Source organism: Eptatretus burgeri, chromosome 9, assembly GCF_056783735.1.
Source record: "Eptatretus burgeri isolate ZD-2024b chromosome 9, Ebu_testis_v1, whole genome shotgun sequence".
NCBI classification, from domain to species: Eukaryota; Metazoa; Chordata; class Myxini; order Myxiniformes; family Myxinidae; genus Eptatretus; species Eptatretus burgeri.
The window spans coordinates 106675730-106694388 of NC_140969.1; the positions used below are offsets into that span (position 1 = coordinate 106675730).

Sequence of the window (18659 nt, forward strand, 5' to 3'; positions counted from 1 at the left end):
GAAGGCATCATGAGGGGAAGGAAGGCAGTGGAAGGTGAAGGGAAGGCAGTGTGAGTGGAAGGGAAGGCATCATGAGGGGAAATAAGGCAGTGTGAGGGGAAGGGAAAGCATCATGAGGCGAAGGAAGGCAGTGTCAGGGGAAGGAAGGCAGTGTCAGGGGAGGGGAAAGGAAGGGTGATAAAACGTGCCTAAACAGGAACATTTTCTTTTTAACCGCGGGGTTTGATATAAATCGGTTCGGTTCGGTGCATTTAAAACTCATGTTATCTATCTGGCAAAGACCTGCCTGCGTGCATGAATGCTCGCACATGCAGCGACCTTTGCACCTCTCCGGTCAGCTCACTCTGAATCTAATTCATTCATGCTACACTCTTGGGAAGCAATTATGCAATTATAAATTCAAAACTGAACCGTCCCTAAAAGAGTGAGGGGGGGGTAGGGGAGGAGGGGGGGGTAGGGGAGGAGGGAGAGGGGTGATAGAGGGAAAGGGTGATAGAGGGAGATGGGTGATAGAGGGAAAGGGGTGATAGAGGGAGAGGGGTGATAGAGGGAGAGGGGTGATAGAGGGAAAGGGGTGATAGAGGGAAAGGGGTGATAGAGGGAAAGGGTGATAGAGGGAGAGGGGTGATAGAGGGAGAGTGGTGATAGAGGGAGAGTGGTGATAGAGGGAGAGGGGTGATAGAGGAAGAGGAGTGATTGAGGGAAAGGGGTGATAGAGGGAAAGGGTGATAGAGGGAGAGGGGTGATAGAGGGAGAGGGGTGATAGAGGGAGAGTGGTGATAGAGGGAGAGTGGTGATAGAGGGAGAGTGGTGATAGAGGGAGAGGGGTGATAGAGGGAGAGGGGTGATTGAGGGAAAGGGGTGAGAGAGGGAGGGAGAGGGGTGAGAGAGGGAGGGAGAGGGGTGAGAGAGGGTGGGAGAGGGAGAGTGGTGATAGAGGGAAAGGGGTGATAGAGGGAAAGGGGTGATAGAGGGAGAGTGGTGATAGAGGGAAAGGGGTGATAGAGGGAGAGGGGTGATAGAGGGAGAGTGGTGATTGAGGGAAAGGGGTGAGAGAGGGAGGGAGAGGGGTGAGAGAGGGTGGGAGAGGGAGAGGGGTGATAGAGGGAGAGTGGTGATAGAGGGAAAGGGGTGAGAGAGGGAGGGAGAGGGGTGAGAGAGGGTGGGAGAGGGAGAGGGGTGAGTGAGGGAGAGAGAGAATGGAGGGGGAGAGAGGGAGAGGGGAGAGCGAGGAGGGGGAGAGGAGAGTGAGGAGGGAGGAGAGGAGAGTGAGAAGGGTGAGAGAGAAGAGGGGGGATTCTTGCAGATGAGATGTCCAGTTTAACGTCCATCCGAGAGATGGCACACACATTGATGAATCACACTGCCTGTGAAACACCAAGATGACCGTTTATAGCTGAGTCGGGATACGAACCCAGGTGAGACAGTTTTGATGGAACATGCATACCTCTCTTCTATCCTGCTGTGATGCGGATATTCATCGCTTTGTGACAACTGAAAACATTTTTTTTTGTAATCATCTAATTTATTTTGCCTTCCTCTCTCCAGAAATGCCCCCATGGAGAACAGAGCCACTGTATCGTCATCGAAGCTTGAAGAGTTTTCGAAGCTTGAACCAAACACCCAATTTTCATTCACGCACTTCCTTAGAGTTCCCTTAGTATGCATGGATCACTCGGTTTCAAGGTTTTGGAGATATGGAGGAGGACTGACTGACGGACACACACTGACATTAATTAGTGTAGATACCTGGTCTCGGGGTGAATTTGGGTCATTGCGGTCACTTTGTGGTTATTAGGAAAGCCCTTCATCATCATCATCATCATCATCATCATCATTCAACATAGGCATAAGCCCGTGGTCACCTCGTAAAATTTCACACCACTGGACCTACTGCCCCCGCTTTCGACACAATCCGTCTTTCCAGTGTTGCCACTTTGAGTTCAGTGATATTTCACCCTGACCACTCTCAGATGTCATCAATCCATCGCATCTTTGGTCGTCCAACCGAATGACGACATCCCTCCGGAAATCTATCCATAACAGCTGCTGCCAGTCCACCATACCGAATCACATGGCCCAGCCATGCTGCCTTGCATTCCATCACATTGCTACTGCTGAGGCACCATCGGTCGCCAATCATCTCCATTAGACTCGAGTTTGTAACACGGTCGTGCCGCTTGATGTTGAGCAGGTGTCGCCAGATGGTTCGGCCGAAGCCATCGAGTTGCCTTCAACGACAATGTGGTGGCACTGTACAATACTCTTAACATGATTAGTGCCTGTGCAAGCTGTGCCTTTGTTTCTCGGCCGACACGGCTGGAATGCAGGTATTTACACTGCCGGAGGATGGATTTACCCATACCTATCCGCATTCACACCTTCTTACTGTAATCTAGAATGTGGTTAATCAACATGCCCAGGTACTTAGAAGATGTGACGCAGGGTATTGATATCAAGCGGTATGCAATCATGTTGCCATCCATTGTTGGCTGGACAACCACGTATTCTGTCTTGCCAGGATGGATGACTAGCCCATGCATATCTGACATGTCGTCCAGGATAGTAAGCATCTCTTCTGCGTCAGCTCTGCATCGCGCCGTCATTACTAAATCATTGGCGGATCTGATCTCCTTCACGGAGATACCATTTACATTTGGTGCCCTTAGGTGTGATGTGCGTTCATACCACTCCCGCATGAGACATTTGTTGTAGAGGCTGAAGAGTATAGGGGACAATGGACAGCCTTGTCATACTGCGACTGGCATCTCAAACTCATCTGTTATCCAGCCTTTCCAACGGAGCTGACCATTTGAGTTGACATCGAGATTCTCAATCAGTCGCATCACATCCTCTTCCATACAAAAAATCCCACAGTTTCGCAAACAGTAAGCTCGTTGAGGGTTAATTGGCTATTGCTACTAGTGCCATATATCCAGACTGTATCATGCACCTTTCGGCTTCGCTCAGCCTAATTGGACACTGGTATCAATTAGCATCACGCATGACTGATTCGATGGTCCCACCTATACGGTATCGGAATTGGAAAGGACTTCCGGCCCAGGACTGCTGACTCAGCTGACCGTTACGGTCACATTGAGACGACTCACCGGATTCATACGAGGAAACAGGAATGAATCGCGCAACGATATAATACTGTACAAAATGCAATGGTAATGGTGATTCTCTCGAATAGTCCTTTTTATTTCATGTCATAAATGAAGTGATTGTATTCCTCACAGTGGATGCTTTTGCTGTACAGTCTACACAATAACAAAAGGTTTGGCTTTTCTGAGAGATTATGAGGAAGGAAGCAGCACTCAGGTGGTCAGTAAGAACCTGAAACAGAGACGGATTGTCCATCAAAGCTCATGTCTGTTATACATCGAACAAAGAAATGGGCGAGGTCATGCTTGGAGATCATGCGACCACCTCGACCTCCAACCGTAACCTTGTAAGTCCCTGTCAGAGGATGCTTATCTGCAAGGTAAAAATGTACATCAAATTATATCAAATTTAAACATCATTTTCATAACTACTGTGTATACTCTCATTAATATGAATTGTCTATCACATGAATAGGCTGACAGAGCTGGCACGATGGACTGGAGGTATGCACACTCGCCTCAAAGCTGTCTACCCTGGGTTTACACACAAGGAAATCAGACGCATGTGGAGGCCATTCGGCATATCATGCCTGCACCACATCAACACCGCTCCGACTTCTCAACACTTGATCAAAACAATAAAAATGCAAAATGTTTTATTATTATTATTATTATTATTATTATTATTATTATTATTATTGAGTGTTTTTTGTGGGGGTTTTTTGTAGTTTTTGTATTTTTTTCCCCTCTTTCCAGGGGAGGGGACATGGGCGCAGATGGTCTTGGGTCCAAAAAAAACTACAAACAACATCAACCACACAACCTCCCTTGAGGAGACCCCCACCAACAGCACTCTGTATACATGCACACAATCACCCATCAATACTCAAACTACCTAAAAGTCCTATCAACATCCCTATACTCCTCTACATCCATAACTTCCAGGTACCTATCTAATTACAAGTTAAACTTATCCACTGTTTTTAGTGCCACTACTTTTCCAAAGGGCGGAAGAGCTCCTCGTGAGCCAACGGCCATCCATATGTGGTGCCCAACTGTGTCTGCGGACGTCCTTTTGCAGTTGGGATACTTTTTCGAGTGGGTTGGTGGCACGATTTGCACTCCGGCTACCGTAAAGTACCAGCGGAAAGTAAACACAGCAACGCGCACATTTTATGTACCCACAACACGGCGCATGCTCCCAAACCTAACCTAACCTAACACTGCACTCCCCCTCGTGGGCTTATCTACACACTGGGTAAAAAGCAATCCTGGACTAAAACTAGGAAATCCTCATCTGCTCTGCTCTTTCCCTGTTCCTGGACCCAATCTATCCCTGGCAAGTTAAAATCCCCCATGATCAATACACTTCCCTTACCACATGCCATTTTGAATTCTTCATGTACTCCTCCTTACTACTCTTCCTTCCCACCCGGATAACCATAAAAGCATCCTACCAGTATCTTATTGTTTTGACAATCTCTATTCTCTACCCACACAGAATCCTCAACATTTATTCCTTCCTTAATGTCATTCCTTTCTCTTGATGCAATGCTGTCCTTTACCTAGATTGCTCCTCCTATTCTCTCCTTCCAAATCACACCGATACACCTTGTAGCCTTATAATCTTGTACTCCAGTTACTCTCCTTTAACCATGTCTCACTCACTGCAACTATATCGTACTCCTCGCTATCTACTTTGGCTTCAAGCTCTTCCATCTTATTATTTAAACTCCTGCCATTGGTGTAGAATATATTTAACGTTTCCCTTCCTGAAATTCTATTTTCCTGCCTGGCCTTACTAATCACATTTACATCATCAGTTTCTTCCTCAATAGCTTCTCCACCCTCCGCTAATCTAAAAAAAGCCTGAATTCCTTCCTCAATTCCCACTGAAAACCTTGCTGCCCCCTTTCTATTTAACATACGGCATTCATTCCGGAAACACTCCCTTTGTCCACTAAATGATTCCCACCGCTTCCTAAATGTAAAACCTTCCTCCCTACACCGTTCTTCCAGCCATTGGTTGTGGTCTATCCTTCTGCTCATCATTGCTATATTGTTTCCTAATCTTGGGAGAATCCCAGAAAACATGACCTCACAACCCTTTGCTTTCAGCCGCTTACTCAATATCCTGTATCTATTTTTCAAAATCTCTGAGTAAACTTTCCCAAAATAATTTGCTCCGAGGTGTACCACAACCAACTTCTTTCTACCATGACCCGGTAGGATGTCGTTTCCCCTTCCTTCAATGTCCCCAACTCCTGCTGATTCAAAACTACACAGAATTCTATGTCTACAATCCTTCCTGCACAATGAAGAATCTCCATATTTAATAATCTCATCACCCACAAAAACTGTCTCCCATACCTCATGTCTACCAATTTATATTGCTGCACCTCCACCACTACCTGCACCTAGTACACCTCCACCACTGCCTGCAACCACTGCACCTACACCACTACCTCACCCGCTGCGCCATCACCACCGCCTGCACTCGCTGCACCATCACCACCGCCAATATCCTCAGCAACCTCACTCCACAACTGCAACCAACTATTATCTACAAATTTCTCATATTCTGCTACTTGCTGCAAATTATCGATGTGTTCCTTCAACCCGGTAATAACCTTCCTCAAGTGGACGATTTCCTCACACTTCCTACAACAGTAAGAACCCTCTGCTTCCCCTATTGTTGATGTGGCCCACATTGAGCAACTATCACATTTTAAGAACTCTTCCCTTCTCCTTCGCTCTCTATTTATACCCTTTTTCACCACCATATTCCCAAGGCCCCAAGTGACTGAAACACCAAACTTAACACTCGGCCTCCCCCTGCTTCTTTCAATAAACTAACATAAATACCCACTAAAACTGTTCTGAACACAACTACAACCTGTATAAATACAAACCCACGACCCCTGTTTGCTTATTTCCCCGAATGTGTTATTTTTTTCTGGGTGACGGAAAGATATTTTGTTTTAATTTTTGAGGAAATAGGGGAAAAGGATTGAGCTGAGGGTTCAGAAGTAACAATAACTGGAACAAAGAAGTGAAAATGAGGCAGAAGACAGAGGGGAAGTACACTCGAGTATCACAGGTAGACCTGACTGAACTTGATAAATGAAGTACACAATTGAACACCGCAGGATACTGTTTGGGACAGAAAGAACAATAAAAACACACGAAGAGCAAAACAAATAAAAACGAAACAGCAAAACACAATGTAAATGGTCGAGGGAACTTAGCTTAGAAGAACTGGTCGGAGAGCTCGCCGACCTGTCGTCCACATGCGCCAATGCCTGAACTGGAAGTTTGATTTGTATATTCAAAAAAATATCTGAATCATATGAATATTTTATTATTATTATTGTTATATTTTGTAATTATTTTAAAGACTACATTTACGTTAATGAGTCTACTTAAATCACTTTTTATGACCTATGAACAATGTTCCCGGGAGTAATGCTTTAATGTCAATGACCTTTCAGACCAGAAGAGCACTGTAAGCAAAAGTACCATCGATGTGTGGAGGCATGATGGCAACATACTGCAGACCAGAAAGGCGCAGAACCTCATACATGCGTCTGTGGTCCTCGGTCAATGGTTGGAACTGTGGCGGCACAAGATTCGTCTCCCAGAACAAGAATGCTGTGCACACAGCAAGTAGCAAGTCATCATTAATAAATGCTCCTTCTATTGATAATATCAATTGATATAGAATATTGATAAGAAAATAATATCAGGTAACATGGTTGTTTTAAGAAAATCTATAATGTGAACCATGAGTAATCATCGTGTGATGAGGCTGGTGGGTTTGATCTGTGCCTATTAGCCAAATGTTAAAGACAGTCCGACACAAGTTCATGAAGTTAAAGGTCACCCACAAGAGAGGCAAGCGATGACACGATGAACTCCGTGGACCTTCATGGCTTCCGTGATGTTGTGCGTTCCTTCAGACATCATGGTCGTTGGGCCTGTCCATGTGGACACGTGATGGAAATTCATCTACCTGGCAGTGTAACTACAATGCCCCATGTCTTTTTCTCACAACAATACGAACACAAATAATTCCTCGGTATGATTTCTCAAATCTTGAGATAATTTCCTCTTCATGCAATAATTCCACACCAAAAGAGTTTACTGGTGTACCATTATGACAAGTGGTGAAGGTAAGAAACCTACTGAGGTCATTACGAGTTCCCAACGCGATGATAACAACATCTTGATCTTTGACTGCAGCCTCGACCGCTTCTGTGTCAAGCACGTCTCCTTTAACACCGCGTACCTGCATTCCCCAAACACGGTCAAAATTTCCAGCCAAAGTAATTCAGGAAAACAAAGAGAAGTGAGAAATTAGTGACCAACCTGCAGGTCAGAAGGCAACAGCTCAGGGTTTCGGACAAATGCAGTCACTTCATGACCTGCACAACATATTAAGAGTCATCTCGATATTTCATACATAAATGTGTCAGCATTGCTTAAGTATATAATTCAATTCAAATAAAATCATGATTTTAAAGATTGTATGAAAAATTTCCAAAAGTTTAGGCCCGTCGATGCAGTCTCACACACCACCTTATATAACATGTACAAGTTCTGCAAAATTAGAGGTTTGTGGAAGTGGCAAGAAGGTGATTTGTGTTCTACAGCGTGGCCACAATATCATGTCACCCGTTGTAATAATTGACATTGACTCTTGTGTGCAGAGTGTTCGTTCGTTTCCTTTTTCCCTTTTTTAAAATTCAGATTGAACGTAACCATGGGCGACACAAACAATTACGCCATTGAACAATGGATTGTTGTCGGTGTCTGTGTTCACGAATGTGCAGAAAAGGGGAAAACGATGGAAGAGGTGCACGTCGACTTCCAGGAACGATTCTGCCAAGAATCACTTTGGGGCTTCATCTAAGAGATTGTTGCACAGCAGCCCTACAAAACCACCGATGACCTTAAACAAGCAGTGGGACTTCCTTTTAATCGTATCTCCCCACAAATGGTCCGCAAGCTGTTCCACAGGAGATGTGGTGCAAAACGATGATCTGTAATGACAATGGCGGATCACAAACATATCCACTGGACCCTTAAGGCTTGTACATCATAAGCTGTAAAATGGGTAATAAAGTAAGAGTACTGAAAACGTATCTGGTGTAACTTGTAGAACCCTTCAGTGTTGTCAGCTGAGATGACAAAAGACAATGTCAATTTTTACTTGGGGTGACAAGACATTGTGGCCACTCTGTAAAGTGTTCAGGTATTCGATTAAATATTGTTTTTTGTATACATAGGTGAGGCTCGAGGAAGACCCAGTAAACTGAACGGATCAGGAATAACAGGTATGATGGAGGGTTGAGGGAGGGGGAAACACCAACAGCAGAGTTGAAGGCAGAGATAGAGTGAGATTTGGACAAACAATAGGAGTGGGGAGGAATGATGGTCAGGAGAGCATGCTTTGGGTGGACAAGATGGATACAGGAGGAAACTCCAAGGAGGGAAAACTGGAAATTTGGAAGGAGGAGGGATTGGGGTGGGGTTAACAAGGGTAAATTTAAATAAAACAAAGATTGGAGACGTCATATGAAAAATTAATTCCGGGTTTTAGAGCAGCGTTGATGCAGTCTCTTTTACATCACCCTATCTCACACATTTCATGAGTTCTTCATGCCTGTTGTTTGTGTCCTTTATGACATCCTTAAAAAACAGTAAGTTTCCTGTTTGGAATGTTTCTCAATTTTGTTTGACTGCCAGGCAGGCAGACAGATTAAAACAATGACAAGAGTATGTACCCGCCCTAAGGGTGATCTTGTTCCAAGCATGCAACACGTTCTTCTGACGCATACCTATATTTGGGCGGTGTATAGGCAACTAACTCTTTATCTTTGTAGGCAACCCCCCCCCCAAAAAAAAAAGCCCTGTGTGACGTCCATGAAGCAAAAACATACCTACTGCTTACAATTCAACTGCACTGGAAAGCATGGAGACAGGAACACTGTTCTGTAAATGGTGAAGACTTGCAATACCAGGGAAAACCTGAAGGCAGCGATACACGATACACATTTACATATTTGCGTATTTATACCCCTCAGCCCCCCCCCCAGAACCACCGGCAAAGATAAACACACCCCTATACATTAATTGGGGTCATGCTGATCCAATGTTGCAAGTGTGGATGTAATTGGTGTAGAACTGTAAGAGTAGCATCCCAAACACACAAACGCCGGCCTGTGAATTGTCCTAAGGATTACCTCGCTCCTCTCTGTGTGTGTGTATACACGATCGGAATGAGATTCCATACAATTTGCCAAATTCAGAGCCAAAGTACTGTTAAGCTACATGTTCGTGTTCTGACTATGTTCCGATTCGTGTTCAAAATAGAACATTCAATTATTTAAATGAGTTGTTCCTCAATCATAAACCAACATTTGTAGACAGACAGACAGAAAGTAAATGTATTGCTTAACCCTGCTTATCACTTTGTGTGCATGGGGTAAAAATACTGACTTTGTTTCCCAGTTGGGTTTGCACATCTTTTACAAAAGGAAGTTTCATCAACCAGGCATTTACAGTAGGCCCACCCCAAACATGGGTTTCTGTATCGCGGTTTTGCTCTGTCGCGGTTGAATTATTGTGGTAAAATGTGCCGATCGCGACAAGGGTCTCTCACTCTATCGCGGTCTGGCTCGGAGGAATACACAATCCCGCGTCTCCGTCTCATCCCACCACACAGGCCCATGCCGCCCTCCATCGCAGGCGCAGTTGCTCTTTCGATATCGTGCCGCACGGACTGTTATCACGTGATATCATGCGATTTTGTTTGATATCACATGATTTACTATGATATCATGTGATATCATGCGATTTCGTTTTCCCTCATCTTCTAATTACATTGTGGGGTATTCGTGACAGTAAATAGTTATGAATAAGAAGAACATGTTGGATTTTAGTGAAATAAGGCAAATGAAACATAAAATGTTATTCAAAGCATTTAACATAAGAAGCAAATTAATTCAAGTTTGAGTAATGTTGGTTCAATTGGGAGGTAATGAGAAAGGAAGAAATAAATAATGAACCAAGGAAGGAACTAAGAGACAGAACGAGTTCGTGATTTTTTTTTGACTCGAGCGACAAAGATCACCTCCTTCTTCACAAAGTCTGTTAACTCTGATGACCCTAAGCCAGGGATGTCGACGTCATCTCAATAACCTCCAACGCCCTCCAAAATCGTTATCATCATCAAAAGTAAGTACAATTTTAAGTGTTTTTCATTTTTACGAGTTTAGTCAAATAATTCGACAAATTTTAGTCTTGGTTCCCCAACCCTATTTTTCCCATAAGGTCTTAATATAACTTTACGCATCGCTGTTTTGCCCAACGTGGGGTTTTTCAAGAACACAACCCCCATGAACAGGGAGGGTCTGCTGTATTACATCTTTCTTGTCTTCTAGTTCTATCTTCCATCTCTCTTTTGGTGTTAGTCCTATGGCTGTGCCAATATGGATCAAAAGACAACAATCAAAGTAAAGATGACAAAAATGAGTGCCAACTAATAACTGGTCATCATTTTGATTGGATCAATGTTTCGTGTTCTGTTTGAAATTTCTGTTCTTGAGACCATTTTTGTAGCTCCTCAGAAACAGAAGATTTGCTGAGGCTCAGGTGGTGCAAGTAGCTGTGGTACTGGTGCTAGGATTGTATTCTGGTTTAATAAATTTTTAATATGTTTAATAAATTTTTAATTCTAGGATTCTATCTTGGTTAAATAATTTATTTTTAATGTTTAATAATTTTTTTATTCCGGGGCTGTATCCTGGTTTAATAAATTTTGAATTCTAGGATTGTATCCTGGTTTAATAAATTTTTATTATGTTTAATAAATTCTTAATTGTAGGATTGTATCCTGGTTTAATATATTTTGAATATGTTTAATAAATTTTTAATTCTACGATTGTATCTTGGTTAAATATTTTTTTTAATGTTTCATAAATTTTTAATTTTCGGATTGTATCCTGGTTTAATAAATTTTTAAATTGTTGAATAAATTTTTCATTCTCGGATTGTATCTTGATTTCATAATTTTTTTTTTAATGTTTAACCAATTTTAATTCTAGGATTGTATCTTGGTTTAATAATTTCATTTTAATGTTTAATAAATTTTTAATATGTTTCAGAAATTTTAATTCGAGGATTGTATCTTGGTTTAAGAAATATTTTTTAATGTTTAATAAATTTTAATTTGAGGATTGTATCTTGGTTTGATACATTTTTTTCCATGTTTAATAAATTTTAATTCGAGGATTGTATCTTGGTTTGATATAAAAAAGTTTAATGTTTCATAAAATTTTTCATTCGAGGATTGTATCCTGGTTTGATAAATTATAATTTGAGGATTGTATCTTGGTTTAATAAATTTTTAATATGTTTAATAAATTTTAATTCTCGGATTGTATCCTGGTTTAATAAATTTTTAATTCTGGGATTGTATCCTGGTTTAATTGCTGACTCAATTAAAAATGCTGTCCTCTGGGTTTTAACGTATTATTTATACAGTATTAGCCATCATGTTTTATTCACGTTTTACAGAGATGTGCAAGGAAAATGATTCACACGCAAAAGGCAATTCCACCAAAAGATTTGTGTCATGTTTCCGACAAAGCAGTGCAAGGAAAACAATTTCATAGCTGATGGGGGGAAAACGAGCAAATAAGCAGTTCGAGTAAGTGATTGCAATACAGTTGTGTTATTCCCTTCATGGGTGGGCTCGATATGTGCGTGTAAAGGTGATAGAGTTAAGAGAAGCATTTCTGACCTGCCGCTACTGCCTGGCGCAGCGTGACCCCTCCGGTCATTCCAGTCGCACCAAAGATCAGCACTTTTTTGGACATGTCGGGATGTAAAACCGATTCTCCCCAGTCTTTAGAATATGTGTCTCCAAGCTGTCAGTGAGGAAAAGGCTCAGTTTAATGGCTTGAACGCCTATCTTCTCCCCGGCACTCGGGTCTTTCGCCACCGGCAGCATTGCGTGATCACCATGACACAGCGCTTAACAAACACACTCAATAACAGACACATATGAAGCAAGAACAGACATGTACACAACAAAATAAAGTAATCCAAGAGCATTTTAAGAAAGCCGAGTAAAGATGGTCTACGAGAGAACTGCTCGTCGAGATCGATCAATCGTTGTTGATTCGACGCTCTCAGCGAAAGGGAATATTACCTTCAAATTGGACACAGTGTCCGAGTAAAAGGTTGTACAGTTTTAAATGCTAATAACAGTTTCGTTTTTTTAGTCTTATGATTACGGTCCCGGCAAAATCATAAAGCGAAACTCAAAAAGTTGTGAAGGGCATCATACCTACAACCCCAGCAGTCCATGGGTTGGTAAGAAACTACAAGAAGTGTTGAGGTTGAGTTTGAAGTTCTCTTTGTGTGGTGTATTGGCACCGAAAATAAACTATAGATAAAATAAATCCTGCGAAGCCAAAGAGACAGCGGTGGCTCAATACACCGGTATTACAACCTTGTCAATGTAAGAGCACAGGTAAATATATCACTTCAGTGCGATATTACCAGGTTATAGACCGGGGGAAGCCTGGTGTTGCCTTAACGGTTAAGGTGGCTGGTTTAAGATCTTAGGGTCTTGAGTTTACGCTCCTGTCGTGTCATTAAAATAACACCAGGTGGGTTGACTTAGTTTGTCATCCTTCTGAGGTCGGAAAAATGAGTACCAGCTTACTGGTAACAGGCACACTGCATCAGCAGCACAGCCGCACTTCCAGGAAATGATACAACAACCAGCAGCCACAGGCTGCATACAAAACAGCAAGAACAACAGACCAGGGGAAGAGTAAACTATCCAAATATGAAGTCTTGCCACATTGGTCCACTATATACAGGGTGTCCCATAAGTTGATAAACCCCTTTTGCCGAGCTGTAGATCGTGGATATTTGATGAAAAAGCACATTTCTGGCGTCACAATTTAGAATAAGGATCAGAATAGAGATGACGATACTAACCCCATGCATTTGGCCCTTAAAAAAAAGGACTAATGTGTGTGTGTGTGTGTGTGTGTGTGTGTGTGTGTGTGTGTGTGTGTGTGTGTGTGTGTGTTTCAGTGCGTCTCCTCCATAACTCCAAAACCATGAAACCTAACGGCCCCAAACTTTGCATGCATACTCAGGGGACTCCAAGGGAGTGCATAAATGAAAATTGGGTGTTTGGGTAAATCAAAACACCCCTTTTAAAAATAATTAACAGTCATATTTAATTATATCCTTTATCAAGGTGTCATCCTTGGACAGCCCCCGAGTCAGCCCTCTGTCAGCCTGCTGTGGTCTTAATTTGCCATTTTTGGGGGGCCTGCTCAACAATGCCTTGATTTTGAACAGGCCGCAACGGTTTTTTAATGATAAAGTGCTCAAATGTTTTTTTCACTTTCCTCACTCACATCATCGAATGCCTCATCTTCACACCTTTGAATCGCTGGATACATCACAATGGTTATAAATGCCCGGAGACGCAAATGTTTGTACTTTTATTTCGTTTCCATACATGCAATAACCTCTAGAATCTCTTAACCTGAGATGAATTTCAAAATTTAAACTGCAGAATTGACCTAAGCAGCAGTTCTGACTGCGAAAAAAAAGTGTTCATTTGTCCAATTCGGACATTGTTTGACACGCCGGGTGTCTCCAAGTGTTTGTGGCTTTATTTAGTTTCCGCACATGTTTGCGATCGCTAATCGCTTGCCAGGCCAGTGTAGTCATATTAAACACTGCTGCCAAGTTCAATTCCACATTTCAAATTTTGAAATTTGGTTCAGGTAATGAGATCTAGAGCTTATCACATTTCCACTGCAAAGTAGTGCTTATAAACGTCCAGAGTTGTATTCGCACATTATTTGATACTGTTATGTCTGAGGGGGGGTATGCATTCAAAGGGTAATTAGGATGTTTAATTAGGTATGCCATGCTGTTCGAGTTTACCAGGATCTCGATGTAATAAGTAGCAATTCAGTGGTGATAAGTTGTCTAGTAAATGTCCATTTCTTCAAGGGGGAAATGATAATTGTCACGTAATTAGATAGGGAGACGGGATAGGGTAAGTGTGTCTGCGTAAACCCTGTTAGTATTCCCTGGAGGCTGGCCGTGATGTCACAGCACAGTGCTGCGGATGGCTCCGCCCCGTGATCACGATTGGCGGAAGGCGACGGCGGAGGGCCAATAAAACGCCTCGATTGGAAGTGACGAGGACTCGAGGATAAAAAGGTTCTGTTCGGGGAAAAGGGGTGGGAGGAAGAAGATCGATAAAGAAAAACCGTTTTGGTGGAGGTTGTTGTGCTGGGAGCGTGCTGTTTTGTTGCGCTGATTCGATCGTGTTCTTCATCGTGTCTCGTGGCCTTGCTGTGCCTCGTGCCTCACCTCGGTTGGCTCTGGGGTTCTGCTGGTTCGGAGTACGGGGTCGAACGGCGGGCAGACCTGCCTCCCTCTCCTGCTCGCAACTTGGCGCCAGAACTGGCTCCCTGGCGGCTGTGAGCGGACTTGCGCCGACACCAGGAGGTTGATAGCACCACGGTGTCTCCTGCCCCTGACGAGCGCAACGCCAGCTCGTCCGACGCCAATCCAGGGACTGTTGCGTCCACACCACGGGCCAGCCTGACCACCAGGACCAGCTACGTTTTGTGTGTGTGTGTGTGTGTGCGTGTGTGTGTGTGTGTGTGTGTGTGTGTGTGTGTGTGTGTGTGTGTGTGTGTGTGTGTGTGTGTGTGTGTGTGTGTACCTGGCGCCTTAGAGGGTTTGAGATTTGTATATCCATTGGAATTGTTTGTGTTTTCCCCACGCCCGAACCCATACCACCATCCCGTCGAATCGTCCCGGATCCCTCCTCTTGCCGAGTCTTATTATTTCTGGTTATAGAAATAAACGTTATTAACTCAGTGAAAAGCGACTCATGCCACCTTCCTCGTCCCGTTTGCGGTAGAGCGATTAAAACCGCCATCTTTGGGTTATAAAAAAATAAACCACCTCCATCGTTTCGGCTCATTCTACGTTGGCGGACTGTTCAAGTCCCGTGGACGTCAAAATACTCTGGACGTGTCCAGATGGTGGTTATCTCTGGACGTGTCCTGACGGCGTTTGTCTCCGGACATGTCTGGATGGTGTTTATCTCTGGGTGGTGTTTATCGTATGACCGGTAGAAAATGTATTTCAGATATTATTTTGTTTCCATCTTCACTGTTATTCTATGTAGAATCATTTTGATGAGATAGTATGAATCGTAATAGGAGGTTGAGGTGGGGAGGTGGAGAGTGAGTGCAGAGTGGGGTGTGTGCACGTGCACACACAAGATGATAACAGGCTGGGGTAGTGGGTCCAGCAGGTCAGCCTGGGCAGCACTGCTGATTGATGACCAGAGTATCCCAAACTGATGGTACTAGCTCTGCCAGGTGGGCAGTGTTTCAGAAGCGAGGTTCGCCTATGTACCTTTAATGTGGGATCAAGGTGGGGGGGGAGGACTGGGGGCGGGAGGGTCCTCAAGGAGGTGGATATGATGCAGAGAAGGAGGTTGGAAATGTGTGTGCAGGAGACGAAATGGAAAGGGGACAGGGCGAGGAGGTTGGGAGAAGGATACAAGCTGTTGCACGCAGATGGAGATGAAAGAGGTAATGGCGTGGGAATAATGGTATTGGAAGAGATCAGCAAGCAGGTGGTCAGAGTGGAAAGTTTGCAGAGATGGATAGTTAAGGCATGGGTGATGAAACAGAGACAAATGGTGTGTGTTATGTCGGTATATGGGCCACAAATGGGAAGGACTGGTGTGGAGAAGCAGAAATTCAGGGATGCGCTAGAGAGGATGATGGGAATGGCTTTAGCTGGTTATGATGCTTTGCATTGCAGGGGACTTTCACGCACATGTGTGAGTCGTGGAGCCGGGTGAAGAGGAATGTGTTGGTAAATTTGGTTGGGAAACGATGAATAGAGTGTGTCAAGAGCTTGTGGAGCTGGTGGTGAGGAATGGGATGGCCATAGCTGATTAATTCATTCAAAAGCGGGAAAGCCACAAGATTACCAAGAGGAGTGGACAACATAGAACAAAACTGGGTTTGGTGATGGTAAGGAAGTGACAGTTGTGGAGGGTTAAGGATTGTAAGCTCGTGGTGGGAGAGCATGTTACCACCCAGCACAAGCCTGTGGTGTTTGTGATACGGATGGAGAAAAGGAGGGAGGTTAAGAGCAGGGGTCAGAAAATTATTAGGTGGGGGAAGTGGAGGGGAAAAATCTCCATAGAGTGCAAGGAGAGGTTGAGGGCGAGGTATGAGCAACGTAGCGAAGAAGTATAAAGTTTCGAGGAGGAGTGGAAGAAGTATGGAGAAGCGTTTTGGGGGAATTGCAGAAGTTTTGTGTGGAAGGACGTCAGGAAAAGGTGCATCATTGATGGGTAGAAACCAGGTAAGGTGGACAGAGGAGGTAGCGAAGGCAGTTGGTGAAAAGAAGGAGATTTGGAAAAGAAAAAGAGAAGATCAAGGATGGGGGGGGGGGGTCAGCCAGATGCGGAGTTGCTGCATATGGATGGGCAGAAGAAGAAAGCAGCAAGGAGAGCTGTGGATAAGGTGAGGAATAATATGGAAGAGGAGGTGTGCAACATGTTGGAAGAAGATGGTGGGAGGAAGATGATATATAAATTGGCTCGTGACAGCGATGAGGATGGTAAGGACATGAAGAGGGGGGGGGGCTGAGATTAAGGATAGTGGCGGGAGGCTAGTGACAGAGGGGGAGAGTATTGAAGGTGTGGGAAGGATATTTCAAAGATGTTGACCTGGGAAGGAAGAAACGGTTTGTTGGCGCTACCGTGTTATGTAGAGGGGAAAGTGTAGTTGGTGGAGATCATAGAGGAGGAAGTGTCGACGGCATTGAAAAGGATGAAGAAGGGAAGAGCACCAGGCATTAATAAGGTTTGTACAAAGATGATAATTGCAGCAGAACTCGGAGTCACTTGGACGAAGAGGCTGTTGAATATACTGTTACGGTTGTGGAAATTCACAGAACACCATTCAGGTTCCCCAGAGATCAGTAATGTCGATAAGTGCGTGTCCAGGTTAGATTTCCCCACCAATGTCTAAAGGGATTTATTCGTGTGCTGGGCTGTGAATCTTGAGGTAGTATTATTCTTTTCTATCTTTATTTTGAACAACATAACCTCACCACCTTCTCCACAACCGCCAACATCTCTTTCAAACAAATAACGACATCTCAAGAACCACGCCATCACCACTACACCATGCCACCTCCACGCCATCCCCACCAAAGCGCCACCTCCACCACCACAACAGCATCTCAGCAACTCCCGCCCCGATATCCCTCAGAACGGGTAAACCAAAATGACGGTTGGGGCGGGGCCCTCATAAAAAGGCGTAAGCACGTCCCCACCGGAGATCCCAGAGATTTTGCCCCGCGTGCCGGGAGGAGAGGGGTAGGGGCGAATGCCCCGGGGCGATAAAGGGCCGCATCGGAACGCCGAGAAGGCAGTTGAGAGGCGGATGTGAGAGAATTGGTGAGTACATCAGTGGAACCGGTGTGGAGAGCGGGAGCATTTGAAGGCGTCGTTGGAGTTGGTTGAGTCGGAGCCGGAGAGGAGTCGCCAGCCGGTTCGCCGTGGGAGGCACCGTTGAAGGCGTTGTTGGAGTCGAGACGAGTTCGGACAGAGACATCCAGGGTCGCCCAGCGAGTCACCAAGAGGGTGGCAGGTAGCCTGCTCGGTCTCCCGGAGTCCCTTCGGTTGTCCTGGCTCCGAGTAAATATTAAAGGCTTATGAGCCCGGGCCTTTTCTTTTCTGGGGTTTTGCATGGAAGTCTGTGGTGCCTTGTCCTTTAGTAGAGAATTGTTATAAGTGCATGTAAATGATAATAGACAACGGCTGTAGGTCTTTTTGCTCGTGTCCTGTCCCCATCCCCCACCCCATTGCTTCTTTGACTGCATGCGTGTACAATAAATGCCCCATTGGTTGAGGTGGGAGTGGAGGGGAAGCCGTAGCCAGAGGTATTCCTGGGGGTGTGCGGGAGTGAGGGCAGTGCATGGAGAGTGAGGAATAGAGTCTTTGATGAAGAGAGCAACTACTCCACCAGGGCGAGGCTCAGGTCTGTCAAACCGGAGGAGGGAGTAACCAGGGAGAGATACTTGGGAGTCAGACACGTCTTGGGGGAGGAAAGTTTCTGTTAGGCAGATTATGTCTGGTTTATCAGTGGCAACCTGTATGGAAAGATCTGAAAGGTTTGAGCGAAGGCCCCGGATATTTGAGGTCCATACTTTTAATGAAGAGGTCGGGGAGGAGGCTTTGGGTGCAGGGGGTGGGGGGAGGGGGAGGGAGGGACAGGGGAGGAGGGGGGGGGAGGTAAGGAGGGTTGTTGAAAGAGTGTGGGGGATTGCAGAATAGCAAGGAGAGGGGGCCGAATGAGGAGGAGAAAAGGCTCTGTGGTGCTGGGGGAGAGGGGGACAAGAGAGGGGAAGAAGGCAGTTGAGGATTTGAGGAGGTGGAGTAAAGAGATGGAGGTGAGA

General features: G+C 44.7%; 2 protein-coding genes across 4 annotated transcripts in view; both read right to left on the reverse strand.

Moving 5' to 3' along the window:
- Positions 1-18659, reverse strand: part of BLM (BLM RecQ like helicase) — a 144378-nt gene that overhangs the window by 121743 nt on the left and 3976 nt on the right. For 2 of the 3 annotated variants that reach the window (XM_085896578.1, XM_085896583.1), the window contains exons 2-5: positions 7476-7531; positions 7293-7395; positions 6995-7084; positions 6627-6758 (exon numbers count right to left, since the gene is read on the reverse strand). In XM_085896578.1, the coding sequence (XP_085752704.1) occupies positions 6627-6686 (60 nt within the window). In that variant the 5' untranslated portion in view covers positions 6687-6758; positions 6995-7084; positions 7293-7395; positions 7476-7531. The remainder of the gene's footprint in view (positions 1-6626; positions 6759-6994; positions 7085-7292; positions 7396-7475; positions 7532-18659) is intronic. The other variant, XM_085896579.1, reaches the window with a different exon arrangement.
- Positions 6987-11989, reverse strand: BLVRB (biliverdin reductase B). The gene is made up of 4 exons (XM_085893819.1): positions 11914-11989; positions 7476-7531; positions 7293-7395; positions 6987-7084 (listed from the first exon to the last, which is right to left on the reverse strand). The coding sequence occupies exons 1-4, from the start codon at positions 11987-11989 to the stop codon at positions 6987-6989; spliced, it is 333 nt and encodes a 110-aa protein (XP_085749945.1).

What these genes read in the sequence shown, in the direction of transcription:
- BLVRB (XM_085893819.1), bottom strand. Translation starts at nt 11,989, where the DNA reads ATGTCCAAAAAAGTGCTGATCTTTGGTGCGACTGGAATGACCGGAGGG. An exon ending in GCGCCAGGCAGTAGCGGCAG is followed by an intron (nt 7,532 to 11,913) that starts GTCAGAAATGCT and finishes TATGTTGTGCAG; the next exon opens with GTCATGAAGTGACTGCATTT. An exon ending in TGTTGCCTTCTGACCTGCAG is followed by an intron (nt 7,396 to 7,475) that starts GTTGGTCACTAA and finishes TGGGGAATGCAG; the next exon opens with GTACGCGGTGTTAAAGGAGA.